General features: G+C 44.2%; 1 protein-coding gene across 5 annotated transcripts in view; it reads left to right on the top strand.

Moving 5' to 3' along the window:
• FRMD4A (FERM domain containing 4A) overlaps positions 1-22,745 on the top strand; it is a 380,907-nt gene that overhangs the window by 172,319 nt on the left and 185,843 nt on the right. The window contains exon 1 of one of the 5 annotated variants that reach the window (XM_062631901.1): positions 21,332-21,524. The exons of 3 other annotated variants lie outside the window; for them this stretch is intronic. In XM_062631901.1, the coding sequence (XP_062487885.1) occupies positions 21,366-21,524 (159 nt within the window). In that variant the 5' untranslated portion in view covers positions 21,332-21,365. Of the gene's footprint in view, positions 1-21,331; positions 21,525-22,745 lie in introns of those variants that run through there. One more of the 5 variants, XM_062631900.1, reaches the window with a different exon arrangement.

The raw sequence follows: 22,745 nt of genomic DNA, 5'->3' as shown, positions 1-22,745 counted from the left end.
GAGAACAATACATGGAGAAAAGGATTGGCCCCACAGCTCAGCAGATTTTGCTCTCCCAGTTAGACTGCTCTAAGGAAAGGAGTGTGGGCCAACATCTTTTCCATTTGGCTAAGCAAATTCAGGACACTGCTATGGAGTTGATGCATTGAGGAGCTCACACTTTGGATACATTCATTCCAAACTGCATCTGGACCAGTACCTGTAACTGAGAATGGACATGAATACAACACCCAAAACAAATATTTACAAAAGCAGAGAATTATACCTGGACATATACAGGACATATGGACATATTACACCTGGAGTCCTGGTGTTGCAGGAAGTCTGTGGGAAGGGGAAAGAAAGTCTTTTTCTCATTTCCAAAACACTTGTGTACAATTTATAGTATAAATATAGGTTCAAAGTTGTGTTCCAGACAAAGAAAATATCATTGTCTATGAGTCTCTAAAGTAGTTTCATAAGAGAAAAAAGAAGTGGATGTTGAGACTGGCTTTGTGAAGGCAATGCTTCACAACTATAGACTCTGATATAATAATAAGTGCACGTAGAAGCTGTAGGCACCACCCAGCAGGCTTTCACTGATACGTATGTGAGTGGTGATGTCTGTTCTTTGTACTTATGCATGCATTGCTCTGTGCCATACAGACCACATAGCCTGAATCAGTGAGCGCTCGCGTTCCGCTGAGCAGCCGGAGGATCTGTTCGAACCATGTGCTCTGGGGTACGTGTTTCCCAACATTTAGGAGAGAGAAATATCTGAACATAGGATTTAACATTAATCTCTGCACCAGATGGTGATACACCAGATATTCTTTTTAAGGTGAACATGTGATCTACTGTACAGCAAACCAGAGGGGTCTGCAGTCACATGGCAAAATGTATAATAACTCTGATAGAGCTTTGATTAGACAACTGACCTGGTTACCATCTGTAGCAACGAGAAGCAAGCTTGACATTTTTGGAACATTTTCCCCAGAAGCTTAATTCTTCCACCTCTGTGGCACAGCAATCCTGCTGAGCAAACTACACCGAGAAACAGAAGGAAGCTAAAGATACGCTGCTCGAAGCATGTTGTTAAGGTTACAAGGCTTGGGTTTTCCTGTCTTTTTTTTCCTTTTCCCCTTCCCCCCCTCCTTCTCTCAAACAAGCCACATCTTGACTCATACGGTCTGATGTGAAACCCCACTCAGCTATTTGATAGTTGGGAAATCTAGATGAGACTGTAAGTTATTTCAAAGGAAGCCTGTGTGTGCTGTGAACTCTCTCACATACACGCTCACACACGCACCAGAGTTAGCTCTGGACTATGGTAATACAGGCAGCTGTGACTCCGGGTAGGACCCGAAGACTCTTATTCAAAATACCATATGGATCACTGAGGAGACGCAGTGTGGAAAGGGTAAGCCATGATTTCTTTGTCCTGAATGCATGCCCAGAGGATGAGGAGGGGACCATTTGATAGCAGTTGTCTGCCCCGTTAGGAGTCTGAGCTAATAGGGGTTATGTCATGGTGGACAAATTATTATTGGTGTATGACATGGTGCGAAAAAATTACTATTGGTGTATGGCACGGTGTGGAAAAATTACTATTGGTGTATGGCACAGTGTGGAGAAATTACTGCTGGTAGGATCTGTATGATGAATGTGAATTAATACTAGTCAGACCCTCTGAGATAACTTAGAGTAGAAATTGGTACCAGCAGGAACAGTAAGATAACATGCAGCAATTAAAACTAGTTATAGGCTCTGTGATAAGGCTTGGAGGTAATAATTTCTGAAAAAGGTAATTCCTAATATCCAATACTCATTGAGAAAGGGTGATGGCAGCACTGACCTGTGGAGTGAGGACTTAATAATAGTAATGTCAAATAGTTAAAGGCAGTGGAAAGCTCAGGGTGATGTGGAAGGGCTCTCTGAGGGAACACAGAGGCAGATGCCCACTAGTGTCTGTCTCAGCTGAGACATACACCTAGCTGTGCTTGCACAATGCAATATGGGCTCTACAGTGCACGAAGCATTGGTCTGCACGGTGCCAGCCAATGTGACCCTGTGGGACTGTCAGTCCCTCGTTAGCTGAGGTGACGCTGTTGCTTCCTTGTCATAGCAGGCATAGCAGGGGGATTCAGGGGTGCTGAAATTATGTCATTAACTCCCTGGAAACACATTGCTTTAGCAGCAGCACCCAAGTGACCAAAGGGGATCCCATCTCTTTGCAGTGCTGACAGGCAGGCAAAGAGGTGATGTTTGGGACACAAGTCCCAGCACACTGCAAAGCGCTCTGCAGCTTGCACACCCCTTCTGCTTGTGACTATGATATCCCTGTGCTCAGCATGGAATGGATATGAGCTGCACTCTCACAGCCTCTATGGGCTATACCTCTGTGTGTATAGGTAAGGTGGGCAAGGGGTGTTGCACCCACTGCTGCATACCTGGCGGCACATGTAGAAGTTCTGCAAGCCCAGAGCAGTTCAGAGTTTCTCCATACAGGATGGAGCAAAACCTTTGCTCAAGGCATCTCTTTTGCTGAACAGCAGGTTTCTGGCAGCTGAAACAACCTGTGAATTTACTTTGACTCTGTTGCTTGTGTCATTCAAATAAAAACAAAATCTCTTTTTGGACATTTCAAACTTTTTTTTTTTTTTTACTTCATTTCTTCTTTCAATCAGTGCAATTTAATTTGGATAAATGCCTTCATTTTTTTTAATGGATATGAAGAAAATCCCCCAAAATTAAATGCAGGTCGGAAACTGTTTCTGTTAAACACAAAGCCCTTTTTCGTTGTTGTTTGTTTGCTTTTCTTCCAACTCCATTTGGCAGAAGGGAAAGCAGAATAACTTTGTGTCAACCTGGAACATATTTTCTTTGCCTTTCCAGTCCATCAAGCAAATCAAAGATAATCAATTATTCACACAGCTTCGGTCTGCCATTGTTTGATGGTTGGTTGTTGCTTTGGAAGGCAGTCAGAAATGGCCCTCCTGGTAAATTTAAGCTTTGAGTTTCAAGATGCTGCTGCCAGGGGCAGGTTTTATTGTGTCCCATATACAGTGCCCAGCACCGTTATAACACAGGACAGTGTTCCCCTCTCCACAGAGGCACTGTGTTTGCTAAGCCCCATCACAGGGGTCTGTGACAGCAGCTGCTATTGCAAGTGTGGGGAGGCAAAGACTGGTGTCTCCTTCAAAGGCAGCTTCCTGCAAGGCGGCAGATGATGTTTTGGACAGAACAAGCTCTCTGTGGCTTCTGTGGGGCTACCATCCTCTGCTGCTGTTGGCCACAGCGAGCCCTTGCCCATCTGGAAGGGCTCGTGCTTTCCCACAGACTACCTGAGACTGATAAGCTAGAGACAAGTCATATAACAGTGTGGAAAATGGGAGAGCACTCTTCTCCATGCCCACACGCATCCCCTTTGCAAACTTGCTATCCCTACCTGAGCAACAGCTGCACAAGTCTTTTCTTTCCTGTGTGTATTAGTCCATGTGATGGAGAGGGGTAAAAAACAACAATACTCTCACAGGGGGTTTCCAGAAGGTAACCCCAATGTGGGGAGAAAGGGAGAGTATGAAGATACCTGCAGAAGGTGTTGGAGAAGGTCAGTGTTTATACAGGAGGAAACAACAGATACAAGGATGACCAGAACTGCAGGGGACTTGGCCGTGTGTACACACTTAACAGCCCTGCATACAGCCCAAGTCACCAGCTGCTGTCAGGGGGGCTCTGTTGTTTTATTTTCACTCACATCCACAGTTTATTTCTCTCCTTCCCACTTCTTGACCTAAGGCTGGGGTGGTTTAAGCTTCTTGTCAGGCAAATGCTAGAGCCTTGCTATAATGGCTGCCAGAGGATTTGGTAGGATGGTTTTTGCAGCTGGCTTTTTTTTTGTCCTAAATCTCTTATCTTTGCTGTTATTCTCTGCTTCATCATAGAGCTGCCCTATCAGGCACCTGGCCCATGAGGTTGTAGGGAACCTGGCTGAAGCATGCATCATGGTCCCTCTTCTAGAGTCCCCACCAGCTAGAGCTGGCAGGGCAGGTCCCTTGCAATTGGGGTCCTGAAGACACACAAAACTTGTGTTTCTAAGCTCAGAGTCCCACTGCAGGAATGAAAGACCCCAAAATATGGTCCCTAGTGAACAAGTCTTATGTGTAAAGTCTGAGATGTGAGAGATCTGTGCAATGCATGGCATACATCCAGCAGAAGAAATGGTTTTGCAAAGGCTTTTAGAAGTCCAAATAAAAAATTGAAGTGCTAAATATTAGTTGCTATGGCACAGAGAACACCAGACATGTCCATTAAGTCAGAATTCAGCTTTGTGCCATGGGACACACCAGCAAACGGTGTCAGGACTGAGAGATGCGTTCAGTTCATCTAAGCCAATACTGAAGTCTGTGAGACATCTCCACTCTGGCCAGCACCTTGGGCTGCTTTTGGGGTCGCTGCAGAGGTAGTCACCATACTCTGCAGGGGTAGCAGAAGTGATCTCCTCAACCCCAGCCAGCTTTCTTTTAGCTATTATACAGAGGGACCTCTTGGTCAGAAAAGCCCACCCCCCGCAAACCAAGAGACATGAACCCCATCCCTAGCACAGTATTTCTCAACACAAAGCCCTCCCCATCAGACCTTCCTTCTCTGGATCTCCTTTTCCCACCAGTAAACAGGCACATTAAATGCGTAGTCCTTTCTGTCTTTGCATTATTAATGTGAGTTGGTTTATGCCTGAGAGCTATCTTTATTATATCCATGTGCTACGGATGTGTGAGAGGAAGATGAATAGTCTTGCTAATGTCTAACAAATGCTTAGCACCATTCAGTGATCTCTTTCTGCTGTTGCAAGGCACTGGTAAAGAAGAACACATATTTACTCCTTCTCTCAAGACCTCACTGGCTATTTTCCAGCCATGGGAATGTTTCTTACCACAAACACAAGGCATTGCTTTTTTGGAGTAAAAATGCCGAGGGAAAACATGAGGCTTTCTTGTATTAAAAAAGAACAAGTCTGCCCTCCCTTCTGCCTTCAAGGCTCAAAGGATGGTACTACAGATGCTGTATAGAAAGGAAGGCCACCTCCAGACTAAATGAAATGCGGTAAGAAACAAATTAAGCTGGGAGAGATACGGCTGGAAAAGCCATTTTAAATTAGGTCTTGCAGTTTGCAACCCAGCTTTAGGTCCCGGCTCTCAGTTACAGTAAATTAAAGGCCCTGTGCCCAGTTATGTCAGTGGATGCTTGCAGCTCAGTAGGATTTTAGCCCAGATTGCTTTTCTATTTCTTATGCCTTCAAGAAGATAAACTAAGATTAAAAATGCAGCCAGAGCTCCAAGCCAGAACTCCACTGTCCATTACGCAAGTGTAAATATGCAGCGGCATGGAGCTGGAACTCGTATTTACCTATGACACTTCCTCTCAGGATGGTTATCCATGAACACTCATTCATATCATGACTTTAAAACACACCAGGCAGAGATAAATCTGTAAATGGATATTTATTGCCGTAGAAAACAGATGGCAGAAGACAAAGCTCCCATGCTCTTATCCCAAGCTGCAAACATGTTAAGAATGCGGCAGGAAACGTCATTCCTCCTATAAATAAATTTCTCTTGAGTAGAGAGAGCCCAGGGCTGAGGAAAAAAGCCAGTCTTTCTGCTCTGCAGGCCAAGTCTGAGGCAGGTTTTCCCACGCTATTCTGCAGCTTATAGTGACCTTTGCTTTTGTCAAGGAAAAGGTTGCCTTCAAGCAAATCCTGCAAAAGAGTTTGGGTATGTCTCGCTGTTGCACAAATCTAGCAGGGTTTTTACTAGTCTGAGTTATTGATTTTCTACCAGACAAAGCATAAATCAGCATTTGCCTTGTTATTAATCATTTTTTCTAGCATGGATTGAAGAGGAATGTGGTTGGAAACCTCTCACACCAAGGACTGCAGTGCAGGGTCTAACGGGGCGGAACGAGGCAGGCCTTGCGGCATTCACGGTGGAGTGGTCCTCATTTGTTAAAGCCTCTCGTGCGAGCCTCTGTGCCCAGGCTCTCACTCTGACACCACAACAAAGCGAGTGCTTCAGGGGAAGTTGATCTTTCCAGTTCACGCTATTTACTTGCAAACTCTACACAGGCACTCAGGTCCTGAAGACCTCTGCTTAGCACCTGCAGTGATATTTTTTGGGACAAGCCTTTTACCTTGACAGCATCACTGTCAATCTGATACACTGCTGAAGTGACATTTACTCAGAGAGTGTGGATAACAAAGAGCAGTAGACAGGCTGAGAAAGTTGGGGCTGTTCAGCCTGGAGAAGAGAAGGCTGCGTGGAGACCTCATAGCAGCCTTCCAGTATCTGAAGGGGGCCTATAAGGATGCTGGAGAGGGACTCTTCATTAGGGAATGTAGTGATAGGACAAGGGATGATGGATTTAAACAGGGGAAGTTTAGGTTGGACATAAGGAAGAAGTTCTTTACTGTGAGGGTGGTGAGGTACTGGAAAAGTCTTCCCAAAGAAGTGGCAAATGCTCCATCCCTGGCAGTGTTCAGGGCCAGGTTGGACAGAGCTTTGGGTGACATGGTTTAGTGTGAGGTGTCCACTCCCACAGCAGGGGGTTGGAAATGAATGATCTTAATGTCCTTCCCAACCCAAACCGTTCCATGATTCTGTGTTTGAGTATAGAATTTGCCCAAGACAGAGCAGAAACCCTGAAGCAAGGAACTCCTGTTGTCTTAGATTTTTTTCTGGAACTTACTCAAGTTGCAAGGTGATGAAAAAAATACACAAACTTAAAGCAGTGGACAAGTAAAGCAGCATTTTGCAAAACATTTTATTTGCAATGAATTATTCACCAACCTTACAGACAAATAATTGTTATCATTAAAAGAAGAATGGGAGGATAAGCTTAAGTAGAAAAACCTTTACCTGTTTAATGCTCTGATATAATCACTTGTGACTACTGAAACATCAATTTTATCTACTTCATCTGAGCTTTATCTTTTCTGACCTGTTCACAGGTATTTTGGTGAAATTGTTTTAATTTGAACTCGGCCTAGACAGATAAATGCTCGGTGCACCCTCTTGGGTATCTGGAAGTTGTAATATTTTGTGACACTTCTAAAAGGTGTAACAAATGAGAATAGACTTTCCTGTGAAACGGATCAGGAGCTGCGCCAGACTTTATCCCCCCAAAATGCATTCAGGTTAACAGTGCAGGAGACGAGAGCACAGCAGAGACTAATGGATAGTGACTGGTGAACTCCACAGAGTTCAGAGCCAGGATACTGCTCAAATTGGCTTTCAAATGGTTGAAGCTTAACTGAATTATCGGAAGCTCTCAAGGCCTGGAGACCTCATGAGCAGAGGCTCTGCTGTGAAATTTCCAGTGCTTCAGATTCTTATTTTGATCAGAAAATGAAAAGCTTTATTCATTACAGTTTGGCATTTGTTGCTTTCACGTTGGCCAGACCCTGGAACAGCAATGATAGGCCGGGTGGCAGAGCAAGAGCAAGCCAGAGGACAGAGGCTAGGAGCCAGAAATGAGGCAAAGGTAAAGAGGAAGAGGGGTCATGTGAATCCAGCTGTAAAGCTCTGGAGAGGATACAAAGGCTCCTGTAGTTCATGGACTCTTTTTGTCTTCCAGCTAGTAAGCCTGATCAAAAGGCTTTCTCAGGTAGCTAGTACCATGTCTGGGTCATACCCCCACCAGCACCCCAAAGCTCAAGAGATATGATGGTGTAGTACCAGAGTAGCTTGTCTGGAGGTAGTGCTCTATAGTCCAAAAGGCAAGAGCTTATCACCCCTACAAGGAGCTACCTGGAAGGGCAGAGACCGTGCTTCATGCAAACTCAGCAAGTGATAGATAATGAAAATTGGTAGCTTGGGTATTTGAAATGTCTTCCAAGCTTCCCACCCTGAACACCTAGTTCTAACTCAGCTCCTAGCCAAGACTTATTCCTGAAAGGGCTTGCGCATGCCTTCAGCTGGGTTTTAAAGTCCAGGCATAGAAAGCCTCTAGACTTTGTCAATTCATGATCCATACAAGGGACTTCTTACATGTTACTTCAACAGTTTCCTGAACTAACAGTATTTTCAGACATAAAGAGCAAAGTGTAAAACATGCCTTTATTTATTTCTTAATTTCTTGATTAATCTTTTCATCCATTTAGATCGGGACACTATAAATATATGGGGGAAAAGTAAAAACAACACCATAAAAAAACCACCCAAAGAAGTGGTAAATGCTCCATCCCTGGCAGTGCTCAAGGCCAGGTTGGACAGTCTTGGGTGATATGATTTAGTGTGAGGTGTCCCAGCCCACTGGATGGTCTAAAGGTCCCTTCCAACCCAGGCTGTTCTATGATTCTATGAAAACAGTGGATGAGCAGCAAACTTAGCCTTCTCAGAGGCTTTTCCATTTTCACTCTTGAGATGTCTTTGGTCTACCCCAGGCCACCAACACAAGTCTGGTTTGACACCAGTTCAGAAAGCTGGATTTAGATTTCAAACACGCTTCCAAACTTTGTGCCTGAGCTTAGCTTATTTCCTGGTGAAGTATATATTATCCTCATTGTCTCAGTCATTTCTAATGGCTTCAAAGAAACAGTGACTTTTCATCTTACCAGCAGATGGATAGGAGTTATTCTTCTGCTTTTATTTTTCTTGTTGGGACCAAAGTATCAAACTCTCCAAATTGAACAGGCAAAGCTCGCAATTAGTCTCCACTTCCCAAAGATACCACATGAAAAGCTTTTGAAAAGATAATGGGCTGCAAATGATGCCATTTAGTCACCGCACACACTCTACAATCCAGCTGTACTTCTGGAATATATTTAGAAGGTGCAATTAGGGTTGTGCATGTTTTGGAGTAAGTGAGCAAGTTTCTTAACTGAGGTTGAAATTCACGTTAGTTTCCAGCACTACCTCTAGAAAAGCCACCAAGTCTTGACAGGGTGGGACTGTGGACATCTATTTTCTCTTCAGGTTTTGCATCATCATCTATTAGGTAAATTCCATGTGAAACAGTAGCTAAGGACCTGCAATTAATGTTGATGCACTAAGTATCTTCCCTTTAGAAATCTATGTGCAGAACAAGAACCATTTCACTACTTTACCATTTTAGTTCAGAATAGAAATCACTGCAAGAGTGAACCAAACCAGCCTTCACTCAAAAGTTTCTGCCAAAAGGAGTTTCTACTCTGCCAATTCCCAGCAGAAAGTGATGGCACGAGATATGTTTTGGCAAAACACATCTAAGAGAGGTTAAAGGTAGATTATGTTCCTGCTAGTGTGCATTTCCCATGTCAGCTGTCTTCTAGTACCTTCAGCCAGCCAACATTTACAAGTTTGTCATGCAACTGTAGTAATTTTTACTGCCATTTTAAGCTTCTTCAATAGTCAAAGAAGAAAAAGTGATGTGTGTGACAACTCATCCTAACATCTTCAAAGATAATATAGGATGGGATGAATTGTCCTCTGTGTTGACATCCACATTCCATTAACTGTAGAGGGAACAAAGGCACTTCCAGTTAGAGGAGATAAACACCTCTGCCATACCTGCTCTGCATGCTTGCTCCTGTACACCAGATCCAGATGAGGCACCCAGACTAGCCCAGCTCAGATGTGAACATCCCCACAACAGAGGTCTGACCCCCATGACTGTGTGCTCACTTAGCTCTGCACATGGCCCTATGAATCTCTGGTTTATCAGTCCAGGATTTGTCCTGGGCAGTCCTCCACTACCACCTCTGACAGCTGTGGGACCTGTAAGGGAAGTTGTCTGTCCTTGGAGGCCCATCGTTCATTGCAGCATAGATACCATCTGATATCCAACGTAATATGTACCTCTTATCAGTTTCTCTGCATTATACCTGCATTTGCTGCATCTGAAGTAGATGCTGAGATCTGGCTGGGTAACAACACTGTGAGATGCTATGGGGAAGAGCTCAGGGTCAGTGTACCCATCTGACCAGTGTGAGTCATGAGAAATTATCACTTTTCAGAGAGGAGAATGCCCATATCCTTTTCCTACTCTACAGCACTCCAAAAACCTCTCCAACATCTTGCTTGTATTAATCCTTTTGCTGTACATTAGGTAACCACAGTATGTCTCTAACTACCAGGCTTGTTCTGCATGGGTTGTAATACTATCCACGACGCTATAGAACATCTTAGGAACATGAATGAGATGGAAACAAGTGGCTTTCTGCTTTTCAAACTTCCCTTAATCAAACCTAATGCACCAGCAGACAGGAGGGAGGATGGGGAGCAAGGTTAAAACCCCACAGGTAGTTTGTCTTCATTAAAGGTCCAGATTTTCACAGAAACCCAAGAAAAGTGAGTTGCAAAGTTTTCAGAGTCACTCCTTTCCTCAGAGCTGAGCTCAAAGCTGTTACTGTTGCCTGAGGGCAGAGCCTGGAGTTCCCAATTTTTGAAAATACCATCCAAGAAAGCCTGTCAAGGCTAATATGATGGATGGGCTATTGCAAAAGGGAAGCTTGGCAATCCTAGGTCACAATTTAAAATGATTCCTTATAATACATCAGGCTTTACATATTACAAAGGCTTTGCAGGCATTGATCCTCTACAGAGCTCTGTAAGACCCAGCCAGTGTTGTTGTTCCCACTTGGCAGCCAGGATGCTTTCAAGGTAAACCCAAGATGAACTGGCAACACGGTGCAAATCTGGGTGCTTTTGAAGCAGGATCAAACTTCAGAGCTCCTGTTAGCTGGAAGTGCACATCCACATCCCCTTCCTCCCTCTCAGGCATCTCTCCACCCAACTCACTGGCAAACCACATCAGAGACTGGGAGGAGGCTTTCTAATTTTCATAATTTCCACTCTGAAATGCTGGAAAACCTCCTTTTTCCATCCCGGACTTTACTGTAACGCAGCCATCGCGTATCCTCCTGTAAACTTTCAAATGCACCAATAGCAGCTGCTTCCTGCAGATGAAAAAGGGTTTGCTTCAGTTAGGGCCAGTGGGAACCTAGCCAAGAAGAGTCATAAAACTAGAGGACACTGCTTTTTAAAAGCAGTTATGTTAGTGCATTCCAATGCATCCAATCAGCCACCGGAGAGGGGTTTAAGTAGCCTTGGGACCAACCTCCAGCTTCTGGAGGATGGTGTTTGAGGAAAGATAAGCAGGCTGATGCCAGCAGATGACCTAGTCCTCAGTCATAGCAGACTGTGTGGAGCTGGCCAGAGTGTGGGTTGCAGCAGCATTTTGCAAACTTAATTCCTGAGCTTTGCTGTATACTAATCCACAGATGCTGTTATCCACCCTAGACCGGAAGGAAAATTGGTGAGAGATTTAGGACAGGGGTATAGGCAGCATGAATGCTTTTCTGCACAGGCAAAGAGATGCTGTGAGGTGTCTGAACATCCCCTACAGAGCCCAACACTGGTGTTTTCTTTGAAGTCAGCCCCTTTCGTTCTCCAAGAGTCCTCTATTTAAGGGGCTCAAGGGGAAAGAAATAAACATTTTGGAGAGAAGGGAGCAAAACGTCTCTGAAAGTCAGCACCTTTTAGAGAGGTTCCAGGTGGAAATCCACAAATCCAGGTACCCTGAATCCCTTGAAGATAGATGAGACATCTTCTGCAGCCCAGGGTATGTACCGCCACCTTCTCGCATGCAGCCCCTCTCCCATGAGGTCAAGAAAAGACTGCAGGACTGGCTTCAGATTCCTGGGCACTGGCCTCCCAGAAACCTTCTGTTGTTTGTGTTTCATAATGATTGCCCACTGGGGAGGCACTGACCATCTTTCCCTCCCAGTTCCTAGCTTGTGAAGCCAAGAAATACCAACATGAAAAGGTCCCTGTTCTTTTATCCTGGAATGAACTGACCACGTCTGGTCAGACAGGGACAGAGCCCAGAATACCATCTATGTGGGCTTTTCTTTCCCATGACAGTTTCCCAGTCAAAGCTTGAGTAAATATGAGGTCATCACCAGTTTATAATTGTTGAGATTTATGCCTCTCCTGATCACATTTTATGGAAGCAGCAACAGCCTTTCATTCTTGCTATTCTGCACATATCTTAACCACTCTTCTGACAAAAACACCCTATTTTGAAATCAAACAGATTCATAGAGGCTGTTCCCTGCCAAGGCAGTGATTCTTGTCTGACTGGACCACTTCCCTGTACACTGTTGATTTTGGTGGGCTTCAGACATAAATCTTTCCAAAGACTGTTTCTTTCACTGCACAGAATAACAGCCCTATTGTTACAGCTACAATGCATTTGAGATGTGTCTCCATTGCTCCTTAGACCATGGCAGCCAATGAGGCTGTTCTTATAGCTGAATACCTTGTTTCATCTCCTTTTCATGATGGAGCAGAGCAGTGCCAGGCACTGTACCTGGGGAAGGTGAGGGTGATGGGGCTGTTGCTCTATGTTCCTTCTTGTTGGCGAAGTAGCTTGGAGGAGTGTTTATACCAAAGGCTAGATGGAAATGTGCAGTCATTTATGTTCCTCCCGAATCCTGCAATATCCCAAATCAGGTTAGTCAGTATTAGCTTTTTCTTCAAGTGCCTGGTTCACGCAGACTGACACCTTGGCTCTACAGAGGAAGTTTTTCCTGGTTTTGCAAGGTTGTGGCATGGTTTTGTCAATTGATGCCTGTCCATAATGTGGTGAACCCGAGTTTCTGCCCCTACTATCAAGGCCCTTAAGCGGTTGTTCTGCAACACACATGTGCATGGCTTACTAAGGTGAATGGACTATGCACTGCCAGTATTTGTCTGTGGGGTAAAGGGAGTGTTGCAGGGACCAAGAACAGCTCTCCATCCTAAACAGTGATGGAGCAGGAGCCAAATCAGAGCAACACAACACCAAGAGCCATGAGTGCAGATCAAAAGACTTTCAACCCCATGGGAGCTTCATGTCTGGGTAGAGACTGGGCTGTGATTGAGTCACATCTGGAGTTGCACAGGGTATGTGCTGTGTGGGACCTACAGGAGAGGGCATAGCATGGTATTTCGGGATGGCACAGAGGGCCTGGTGGGAACTGCCCAGAAGAAATGAAGGCAGTTTTGCATGTGGTTCAAAGAGAACTGCATGGATAGAATATAGGGCCCTAAGCAATGGAGAAATGAATTTATTCCAACCACATAAAGCTGTTTAACTTGTGAACAACATTAGCTGGGTTTTGATCACTTTTTTTTCCGAGCTACTGTGGTGCTTGGGCAGAACTTCCAAGTTCATCATTCTCTTAAAAGTTCCTACATTTATTTTCCTTAGACTTGAGACTTCTTTGTTTTTCTTTTAATAAAAAAGAAAATCTGCCATATCCTTCAGCTGCAAATGATTTAATAGCTCTTGGCTTTGTGTGATCTGAATATTTTCTTGTTCTCTTGCTTTGCAGCTGTGACCTACTTAATTACAAGCAGGAAACAAACCCCAGAACCATTAGACATTCTGCCTGGCTTGAAGAAGGGGAAAAAAGTAAAAATCTCGTGTTGCTAAATACTAGGATGTCCTTCTTAATAACAGGAAGTTAAGCTTCGGATAGCAACAGCGAACATTTGAATTCTTTGTGCATCAAGATAAGGACAGCAAAGAGCTTATGGGTTTTAGTTTTTATGGCATGGATGTTTTGGGGGCAGGGGAAATGGCAGCCGTTTCTAACAGCAGAAATGGGAATGAGTCATAAATTTCTAAATCAAGACTGTAAATCCTCTTTGTTTTAACTTCTGATCGGATTCAGCCTGCTGTCCATAGAGACAATGAAGTGAGCGACTTGCTGCTTCAATCAGCCAGCTTTTGAGCCATTTATCCTCTTTTCAGGAGGTAGGAGCAAACAACAAGCTAGGCAGTGAGTTTGGATTCCACATTACAAATCGTCAGGTTGGAAAGCAGAGTGTGGGGGACTTTGATTAACTGCTCTCCACCTCTGCAAATTGAGTCTGGGATGCTATTTATACCTCCTGAAACTCAGCACCCTGTCTGGATATGCTGGTGGGTAAGTGGGTGTACTAGTAGCTATAGAAAACATCCAGAGAAAGGGAAAGCCAGGTCTGCCAGGCTCTGGTTGGTCTGTCCCAGCACTTCAGTCCTCTTGTCCCTGTTTATCCACAGCTCTGGTAGCAGCGCAACAATACAGATCTCTCAATGCACCATGAGGCAATAGAAGCTGATGTTTGTACAGGGTTTTAAGCTGAACAGCAACAGAAGCACAAGTTATCATCTTCTGTCAACTGTGCATGCATTATCACTGTAGATGGCGTGGATCCAGTGCTGTCCTACGAGGCAAATGGAGATTTTCCATTAGCACAAGCCACAGGGGTCTGTGTTTTGGGAGCAAACGGAGTAGAGGTCAACTTTTACACTCTACGGAGAAGATCTAACTGGTCCCAGCTGGGGAGATGTTCTCAGCGTGAAGATCTGCTGCAGTACAGTAGTCCCCCTGTGTTGACTCCTGAGTTTCCCATCTGCAGATTAATTGTGTTGTGGCAATAGAAGCAACCAAAACACCCCAGTGCAGATGCCATGAATGGGTGTGTGCTGCATTTTGTGGTGCTAACTGCTCAGCATGGCTCGCTCTGAGATGTCTCTAGCCATAACCTTCATCCATGGCACCCTCTTTACAAGCATTTAGCACCACCTGGATGTATACAACACTATTCCCACAGGGAGCATATGTATGCATAACCAGTCTTCACCTCAGAGGACATTTATTTACCCATAGTTATGCTCATTTTGATAATCAGTGTAGGAGTTTTCAACACAGAGGGTACATTATCGATCCAAGCTATCTTAAGTATTTCTTTCTGCTGCAAAACTCCAGTGGAATATGACCACTTGGCTTCCTAGTAGATTAAACACATATTTGCTTTTAAGGTAAAACAGTTCTCCTGAGATTTCATAGCACCTGGCAAATGTCAGTGAATTAATCTACTGAGGAAATGGAGACCCATAAAGTTATGTTGCTCAGGAAACTGATGACTTTCCTGCAATAGGACTAGATTCCTCTTCATTTCCACTCTGAAGGTTATATCTGGCATGCTTATATTTTGTCTTTCCCGTCTGTCCAGTGACAACTACATCTTAATCAGCAAGATTATATTTATTTGTAATGATCATTCATAAGGATCTTCAGAATAAATCAAATATATGCACTTTAGCTTAGGCAGGGGCAGTGTTTCCAACCCATAAGCAAGATCAAATGTGAGAAATCGGGGCCACTGATTTTTTAAACATGTTCCCTTTGCCCTCCTCCTTTTTAATGAAATGTTCAGCTCTTGTCTGTGAACAGAAAGGACTTTGTATTAGTCATTGAATGCAGTAAGTGTTACCACTGGGTCTGAATCAGACACACTACTTAAATATATCTGCAGGATAAGCTGTAAGAAAATGTTCTGCTGCAATGGGCCGTTTGTGCTGCACGGTGTCTTGTTTTGCATAGACAGCAAGGCTGCCCTTCATTACGTTATCCATCTTGCCATAGGGCAAAACTGCAAACTGGCTTTATATGAGCCACCGGATTTGTCCTCTCTGCCAAGAAAATAGTGGCAGTTAAGAGACACCTGCAATGTGTCTTTCAGACCACAGCCCAAAGCCAAGGCCATTTTGACAGCTTGGCCATCAGCTTGGGGTGGGAAGCACAAGCTAGATGATTCAATGTTATATAAACACAGGGTACAGGGGAACATCTCATAAAAGCAAATACTTGCTCCAGTTGCCAAAGGAATAAACAAAAGCTTGAAGCTATAAAACTGTACCTGAACAAGTGCATGACTCCTGTGAACAGTCTGGTATGTTTGATCCACAGTCTGAAAATCAGTGCCCACCTGATGGGCACAAACACAGGCTTGTCTCAGATTCCTATTTCTTCACCCCTGAACCTTGCCAGAGGCTATTTTAGAAGCAGCTGAATAACATGGAAGGAAAACAACCCAGCTGCTGGATGAGCTTTAGGTTGCCCCCTGTTCATACCTGCCTCCTAAGTAGGCCATGATTTTTTTGTTTCCTTTTAGCCAGGAATAGTAGTCCCGAGCATTTCTGCACAAAATAGCAGGGAGCAGTGCAATAATAAACCTTGTGGTGATGGGCATGTGTTAGCACGTGCTGCTTTGATTGGACACCCTGGTCACAGGACATTACGGCCCCCAGCGGGATCAGAGTTAATCATAAGCTTGGGTTTCCAAAGTGAATAATCATATTTAAGATCTTGCCATTCACTTTCTGCAGCTGTTCTGCACTATTTACTTAATACGTTATCCTGACCTACATCCCCTCCTGCAGACTCATTCACCACAGTGTTTGTGGAGAAAGAGGATTGAATAGTAAATCTCTGCTCAATCTCTTCCATGTTTCCTCACATTAAAAGTGCAAATCACTTTGGGTAGTGGAATATTAGGGACAAGTACAAGCCTGGCTTTACAGGATTCACCTACTTTTAAACCTTGTTAAATTGCTAACACAGCTTACTTTAGGAAATGAAATGTGTATGATTTGAGGATATGACATACTCTCTTGTGTCAGTCAATAAAAATCTCTTTCAAGTGAGGACACGTACATCCTTACACAGAAGGAGCTGCTGTTCACATAACGATAATACTTAGCACTGCTAGAGCACTTTACATTTTCAAAGAGCTTTAGAAACATTATGATCAAGGTGGATGACTGGAATAGCAAATTTTCATGCAATTATTACTGTGAAGCAGCAGTTCATTTCATTATGGAACATTTTAGGCCATATGGATGCATGAGAACATCTTGAGGAAATTGGCCAGTATTCCTGACTCCTGATGTTCATCCTAAAATGTAACCAGCAGAAAAACCTTTGGTTTCTTGATTTTTTCTCTGCAGGGGAGTGTAGGGCTGTCAGTGGTGGCAGACCAGGGAGTGAGGGGTAGAGGCTGTTTAGATCTATGGTTTTGGTAGAATGTGATGGATGAGAGTGAGATGGTAAATGAAGGGGTGCAGGCATAGCCATCACATTTGCATGGGGCAGCAGATCATTGTTCCAAGTACAGGTTCTTGACCACAGTTCCACAGAGCTGAGCTAGGGGTGTCAATGCCACCTCTAAAAGTCTGTGAAGCTTCAGGCATGGTCCCCATCCAGCTCTTGTGGCCCAGCCAGACTAAGGTCATGATCTTTCAGCAACCCAAAATGGTTACAGGGTCAGCAGACCCTTCATTTATCAAAGCTCTCAGCAGGCACAGTATGGACATACATGCTTTATTTTTACTCTTTTTAAATTCAGATGAGTTTCCTTTACCCAGAACATATGTGTTGTAAATGTAGCCCTCAAAGTCTAAGGATTTGCTTCTTCAACTCAAATGCCATTCCCAGCTCCTTTAAAACCCTTCCCTCAAATTTTTCCTCATATGAACAAAGTATAAAACCTGGCAAAGGTACAAGAAATAAAGCCAATAGTCCTTGCACTCTGGGAAGCTCCCACTGGACACATAGAATCCTTCCATGGTGCCTCCTTGGGTGGCAGCAAGGCCACTTGTCAGGGAAAAGACAGAGAAGCCAAAATGGGTTAGCATGAGGAATGACACCACCTTGGTTGGGGTGAGATGAGGGAACTCAGAGGCTCATGTTCACAAGTGGATTTGATGCCCAACATCCATTTGGAAATCTCAGTAGAGTTTGTGGTTTAGTGCAGTTACAGGAGAGAGGTCACTTCCGTAGGTCCCCACTGAGGGCCCTGACTCTGTATGGGCACATGTGAAGTAAAGGGGGTGACTCCTTCTCCATGTGTTTGATCACTTGGCAGTGGGTCATGTCTAATTGTTGCCATCATATCAGCCATGAAAATTACGTGCCATTAAGGAACAAGGAGGAAAATGAAACTGTTTAAACATCTCCAAAAACAGCTCCAACATAAGAAAGCCTGAAGCTGTTACATGAAAGGGAACTTCAGACAGGAAGACCTAACCACATTAGTCCCCTTCCATTATAGAGAAACAAAGAACAAAAAGGGTAATAGGTTTGAAATAAGACCTAAAAGACCACATTGGTCTGGAGCTTCAGGGGCCATTGGAGGCCATATGTTGAGCAGAAGCAGGATGTTTCTGGCATGTCTACTGCAAGCTCAAAGGAAACCACCTTCAATGTGCCCAAATACATCCACACCCATTGGAAAGCTGTGGGTAGAGATTTACTCTAGAGCACTGGAAAGGGATGCTGGAGTTCTCCTTCTGAGGCCAGAAAATACAGTCATGTGCCTAAAGGCAAAACACAAACCCGACTCTGGAGTTCCAAGGGCAGGCAAGCATCTACCTACATCAGTGCACAGCAGTGACTGCAGGGTCTGCAGTGAGGAGGAGCTGTCTGCTGGGGGTGGGTTGAGAAGTCCATCCCCAGCCTTCAAGACTCGGTGACAGTCCCAAGAAACAACACAGCAGCCCAAAGAGTTTGGGTTTCTTTTTTTCCTTCTTTTTTTTTTCATGGGAAGTAAGGAGCTATTTTTATGCCCCAGTAACAGCTTTTGGACTGTCAGTAAAACGTGGGAGGCTTCATAGTAAATGTTTTGCCTGACATTTTCTCAGAAATATCGGGAAATAATCAGTGCATAATTAGAAAGGCTGTGCTGAAAAGACCTGCAAATGTCTATAGATCGATGTAAAGAGCAAAAGGTACTTTTTTCTCCTAATTGACCTTAGTGAATGTGAAGCTCGGTGTGTTTTATAGAAATATATGATTATTTTATAGAAATGACTCAAAGTGTACATCAGCAGAAGAGCCAATTATTGGTGATTTTTTTCTCCTTTCTTTTGCCATTCCCCATAGCAATGACCTCTTCTGACTTTTTGGGGTAAACAAGAGTACCTTCTGTGGTGTCTCCATGGAAAAGAACATCTTTGCTGGTGTGTCCCTTGGATCTAGAGGGAATGGGCTGTCTTTGCCTGAGAAACATCCATAGTCACAATTCCCTCGGAAGCTGCGAGGTGGGACAGGCAGCTTTTAACCCCTCAAAAAATAGTGTGTGTCTAATCAGCAGGAAAACCTCTGCAGGAAACCAAACAGTCTGCTTTAATCATGAAGGTAAATCTACACACTGAAATGCCCACTGGGCCTCCTGTAGACTCATATGAGTCCTAAGGAGATTGTTCCAGTCCATCAGTTAAATAAATACATAGGGGAACTGTTTTCAGAGAGTCTGATTATGTCATCAGCAAAGTGAAAAGGTTCCTTCATCTGTTGAATAATTACTGAGTTGGGACAGGGGGCCTATAGTCTCCTTTCAAGCATACGGAAAGACTTGACGCACATGTGGAGTAGCTAATTTTAAAACTGTGGCATATCCTCCATTTCCCCTCCTCTCCCCCTTGCAGAATACCAAAGGGGTTAGGTCACATCCCAAAGCAATCACTTGCTATGGTTTCTTTTCCCCCCTCTGTTTTCCTTTATCAAACACATTTCTTTCTTTGCTTCTCCTGTGCTCCCAGGCAGAGATCTGATACACCAGGCTGTAGCCCGGAGCAAATATTGTCTAGTCAAGTTATATTAGAGAAAAGAATACCTTCTTTCCAAATGAGACTTTATAATGGAGATGTTCCTGGCCCTTTGCCTACATCACTGCTAACAGAAGCAGTGTGTTACCTAGTTTACAGGCAGGCAAAGAAATAACCATGAGATGGTGAGCATAGGGAGACTAGCAAAGAAAGCTGATAGGCAGGGACAGAGAGAGGAGGAAAGAAAACTACACTTGGCAGAATAAATAGCTTCTAACAAGTTTGAAGGAAATATTATTATGATTTTATTACCATATTTTATGATGCCACTCTAAAAACGATGTCCTGAAGAAGCAATTAGGCTGAGAATATGCATTTTGCAGCTGTATTTTCCTGGCCCTCCACCTGCCCTGTCAATAAGCTGATGAGCATCCTTGTGCCATTACTGTGAGTCACTGCTCGCTTCACATCCTCCAGTCCTCGAAGATCTAATTATGGATGGGGTCAGTGTGGGACATATCTGTGAAGAATCAACCAGAGATCAAACCAGCAGCTTTAGGGGCTCAGTGAGTGCAGGTCCCTCATGATTTTAGCTCAAAGTGGTGTTGTCCTATCTCTAAGAAGTGCCCTCATGTAAGCAACTTCCCAACTGACTCCCATCTGCTCTTTCCAAGTCCTACTGCCTTTTTTGTGCACATTCCTCTGCAGGGAGGGTGAAATAAGTGAAAAATAGCACTAACAGGCAGCTGTCTCCAAGGGCATTGGTTTGCACTGTGCCTTTGGTAAAATACTTCAATCCAGTTTCCCCACTTGGTTATTAAACTTTAGCCCATAGGTAGAAGAACTCATCAGATTTAGTTGGAAAAGCTGTTGCAGTTTAACTGCATGATTTTCTGGTGATTCAACCAAACTGCAAAATCCTTGTGTTGAAAATGTATTTTCACCCTCACTGGACCAGTTCCCTCATCCCATCATAGATGCTGACCACACTGAAGTCTCCACCCAGACGAGGTGCTCCTGGGGGGAAAAGGGCTGATTTCTTCTCAAAGCCTAACCTAAAGGTTAATCTTTGCGTCCATAGATTGAAAAGGGTGTTTTGGCATCCAGCTCAGAGGTATTGCATTCTCCTGGGCTTGTTAAGAGGAAACACAATCTTATAAATGCAAGGGTTAAAAATATGTCTACACCAGCTGAATCAGACTGATTTTAAGTGGGCATTGTTCAATCCATCCAATTTTCCAAGACACTACCCTTTGGGTAAATAAGGTGCTTTGCAGACAGTTGCATAAGTCTCACATGAAGTCCAAAACATACAAAGACTCCAGAACAGACAGTTGCTTGGAAAAAGGACTGGAATGTAACTCTGCAATGGCTAGTCAACACATGAAACAGAAGGATGAAACTGTGCATGGGGCAAAGTTGTCTGCTCGGATGTTCTTCTGCAGTGTTTGAAAGAGTTAAGCCCACTATTGGAATGTCTTGGGAATGTTGGCAGAGGGAGAGCAAGCGGCTTTTTCCTCCCTCTGGATGGAATCCCAGGACTGAGCTTGCAAAGTGATGACTTTGGATGCGAGTTTGCTTCTTGGTTCTGCAGCGGAAAGCTGGGAAGTGATGCAGTGTAAAGAAGAAGCCCTTTGAGAGGGATGTGCAATTGCCTCTCTAAGTCAGGAGAGGTCTTTTTACCTCTTGCCTGCTCTTCCATGGGTGCAGCAGAACTCACTTTGAGGAGATACACAGAGGGAGAAACCACATCCTGAAGGGCGTGTGCGAAGGGAGAAAGACACATCCCCAGACAGTTTATTTTGGCTGCTGGTTTTTGTTGTCGGGTTTGGTTTGGTGGTTAGGGTTTTTTTTCCCCCCTTTCTTTTCCTTCTCCTTCTTTGATGGAAACTGCAGTGACTTTTTAACCTTGCAGTTCTGAAGGCGCCTTGGGATTAGCTGATTGCCTCCGAGCAGGGAGTCCGGGGTGTTTCACATGGGGAGCTGGCATGGCTGCTGTGCTCTTTGGCTTTGAGGATCTGCTCTACAGCTGGGACAGCCTGGTGTGGAGCCTGACATCCCGGGCTCTGAGGACTTGCCGCTTTGGAAACCTGAGGGTCCTGCAGCTCATGCTGAAGCCATGGTGCATTTCCAGAGCCGTTTACCAGGTAGGGTTACAAAACACCAGACCAGACCCTCAAACCCCGGTGCCGAGTTGCACAGGGTCCTGTCCTGTTCCTACCAACCACTTTGGATCTCATCACAGGCAGCAGGACAGAGGAGACACCACTGGTAGGGGAGGTTTGGGAGGACAAATGCAGGGTATGAGGATGGTGGTGGTGTCTCCTCTGGGTGAACACAGGTCCAAACTCTCCGTCCCACAGAGCAGAGGGGAATAAGTGGATGCAAAATTAAAGGTCACCCTGCTATACCCCCTTTCCTTGAGCTGTATACTTGTAAGTACAGACAGCCTTAGCTGTTCTGCATCTTCAGGCTGTCCCTGCAGCTGCACAAGAGTCATTTATGACTTACTCATAGGAAATCATGCCTAAAGACCCCTAATCTGTGGAAAATGAGCAAACACAGTGTGTTTTAAACTGCAGTAGCACTAGTTATCCCTACTTGTCTGGTACAATGCCTTCTGACTGCTTAGTCTTGCAAAGTTTGAGGCATCTGCTCACCTAAAACTTTTGTTTTACTTGATGTGTGGTTTATGTAGTATAGGGAGGTTTGGGGCTTGATTGACTAGCTTCTTGAGAGTTATGCTAACTGTTTGCAGCTTGATGTATAACAATACAGCTCTAATAAACTGTGTGTGCTTCTGAGACTGGCTAAACTGGGTTAAATAAACTGAGCATTACAGAGAATACACTAGAACTGGATGCCCGTTTGAATAGCTACTCATTCCAGTCCATTGGTGAGTCCAGGTTGAAATGATGCTGTAAACCAATTAGTATGCAGCTCCTCTGCTTTTTAAATCAACATTAGACAACCAAGACAAGACTCTGCTGCAGGGGCAAACCCATTAAATTATTTATCAGCTTCACAAATTGGTTAAAGCCGGGCGCTGGATTGACTGATCGGTGTTTGCATTTGGAAAAGGCATTTTCTGCTACTCCCATTTGCTTGGCATTTTGCTTTTCCTGTGCTTTGGAAGTCTCCATGTGTGAAGCTAAGTTATATAGAAGAAGCCAGATTAAAAGCCTGTTGAAATTGTGTGTGGTGCTTAGAGGGATACCAGGGTAAGGCTCTTAGTAATTACAGCAAACTTTGAACCATCTTCAAATCATTCTCTGGTTTCAGCAGACTTCAGGAATAGCTTTTATGGCCTTTGGAATTCAGAAGCCATGGTCAGCATGTTTATTTTAGGTATTTGTCCTAGAAGATGC

This window comes from Pezoporus occidentalis, unplaced genomic scaffold, assembly GCF_034315485.1.
Source record: "Pezoporus occidentalis ecotype Australia unplaced genomic scaffold, CSIRO_AGI_Poc_V1 ctg38, whole genome shotgun sequence".
Taxonomy (NCBI): domain Eukaryota; kingdom Metazoa; phylum Chordata; class Aves; order Psittaciformes; family Psittacidae; genus Pezoporus; species Pezoporus occidentalis.
This window is presented reverse-complemented; position numbering and strand designations above follow the sequence as displayed.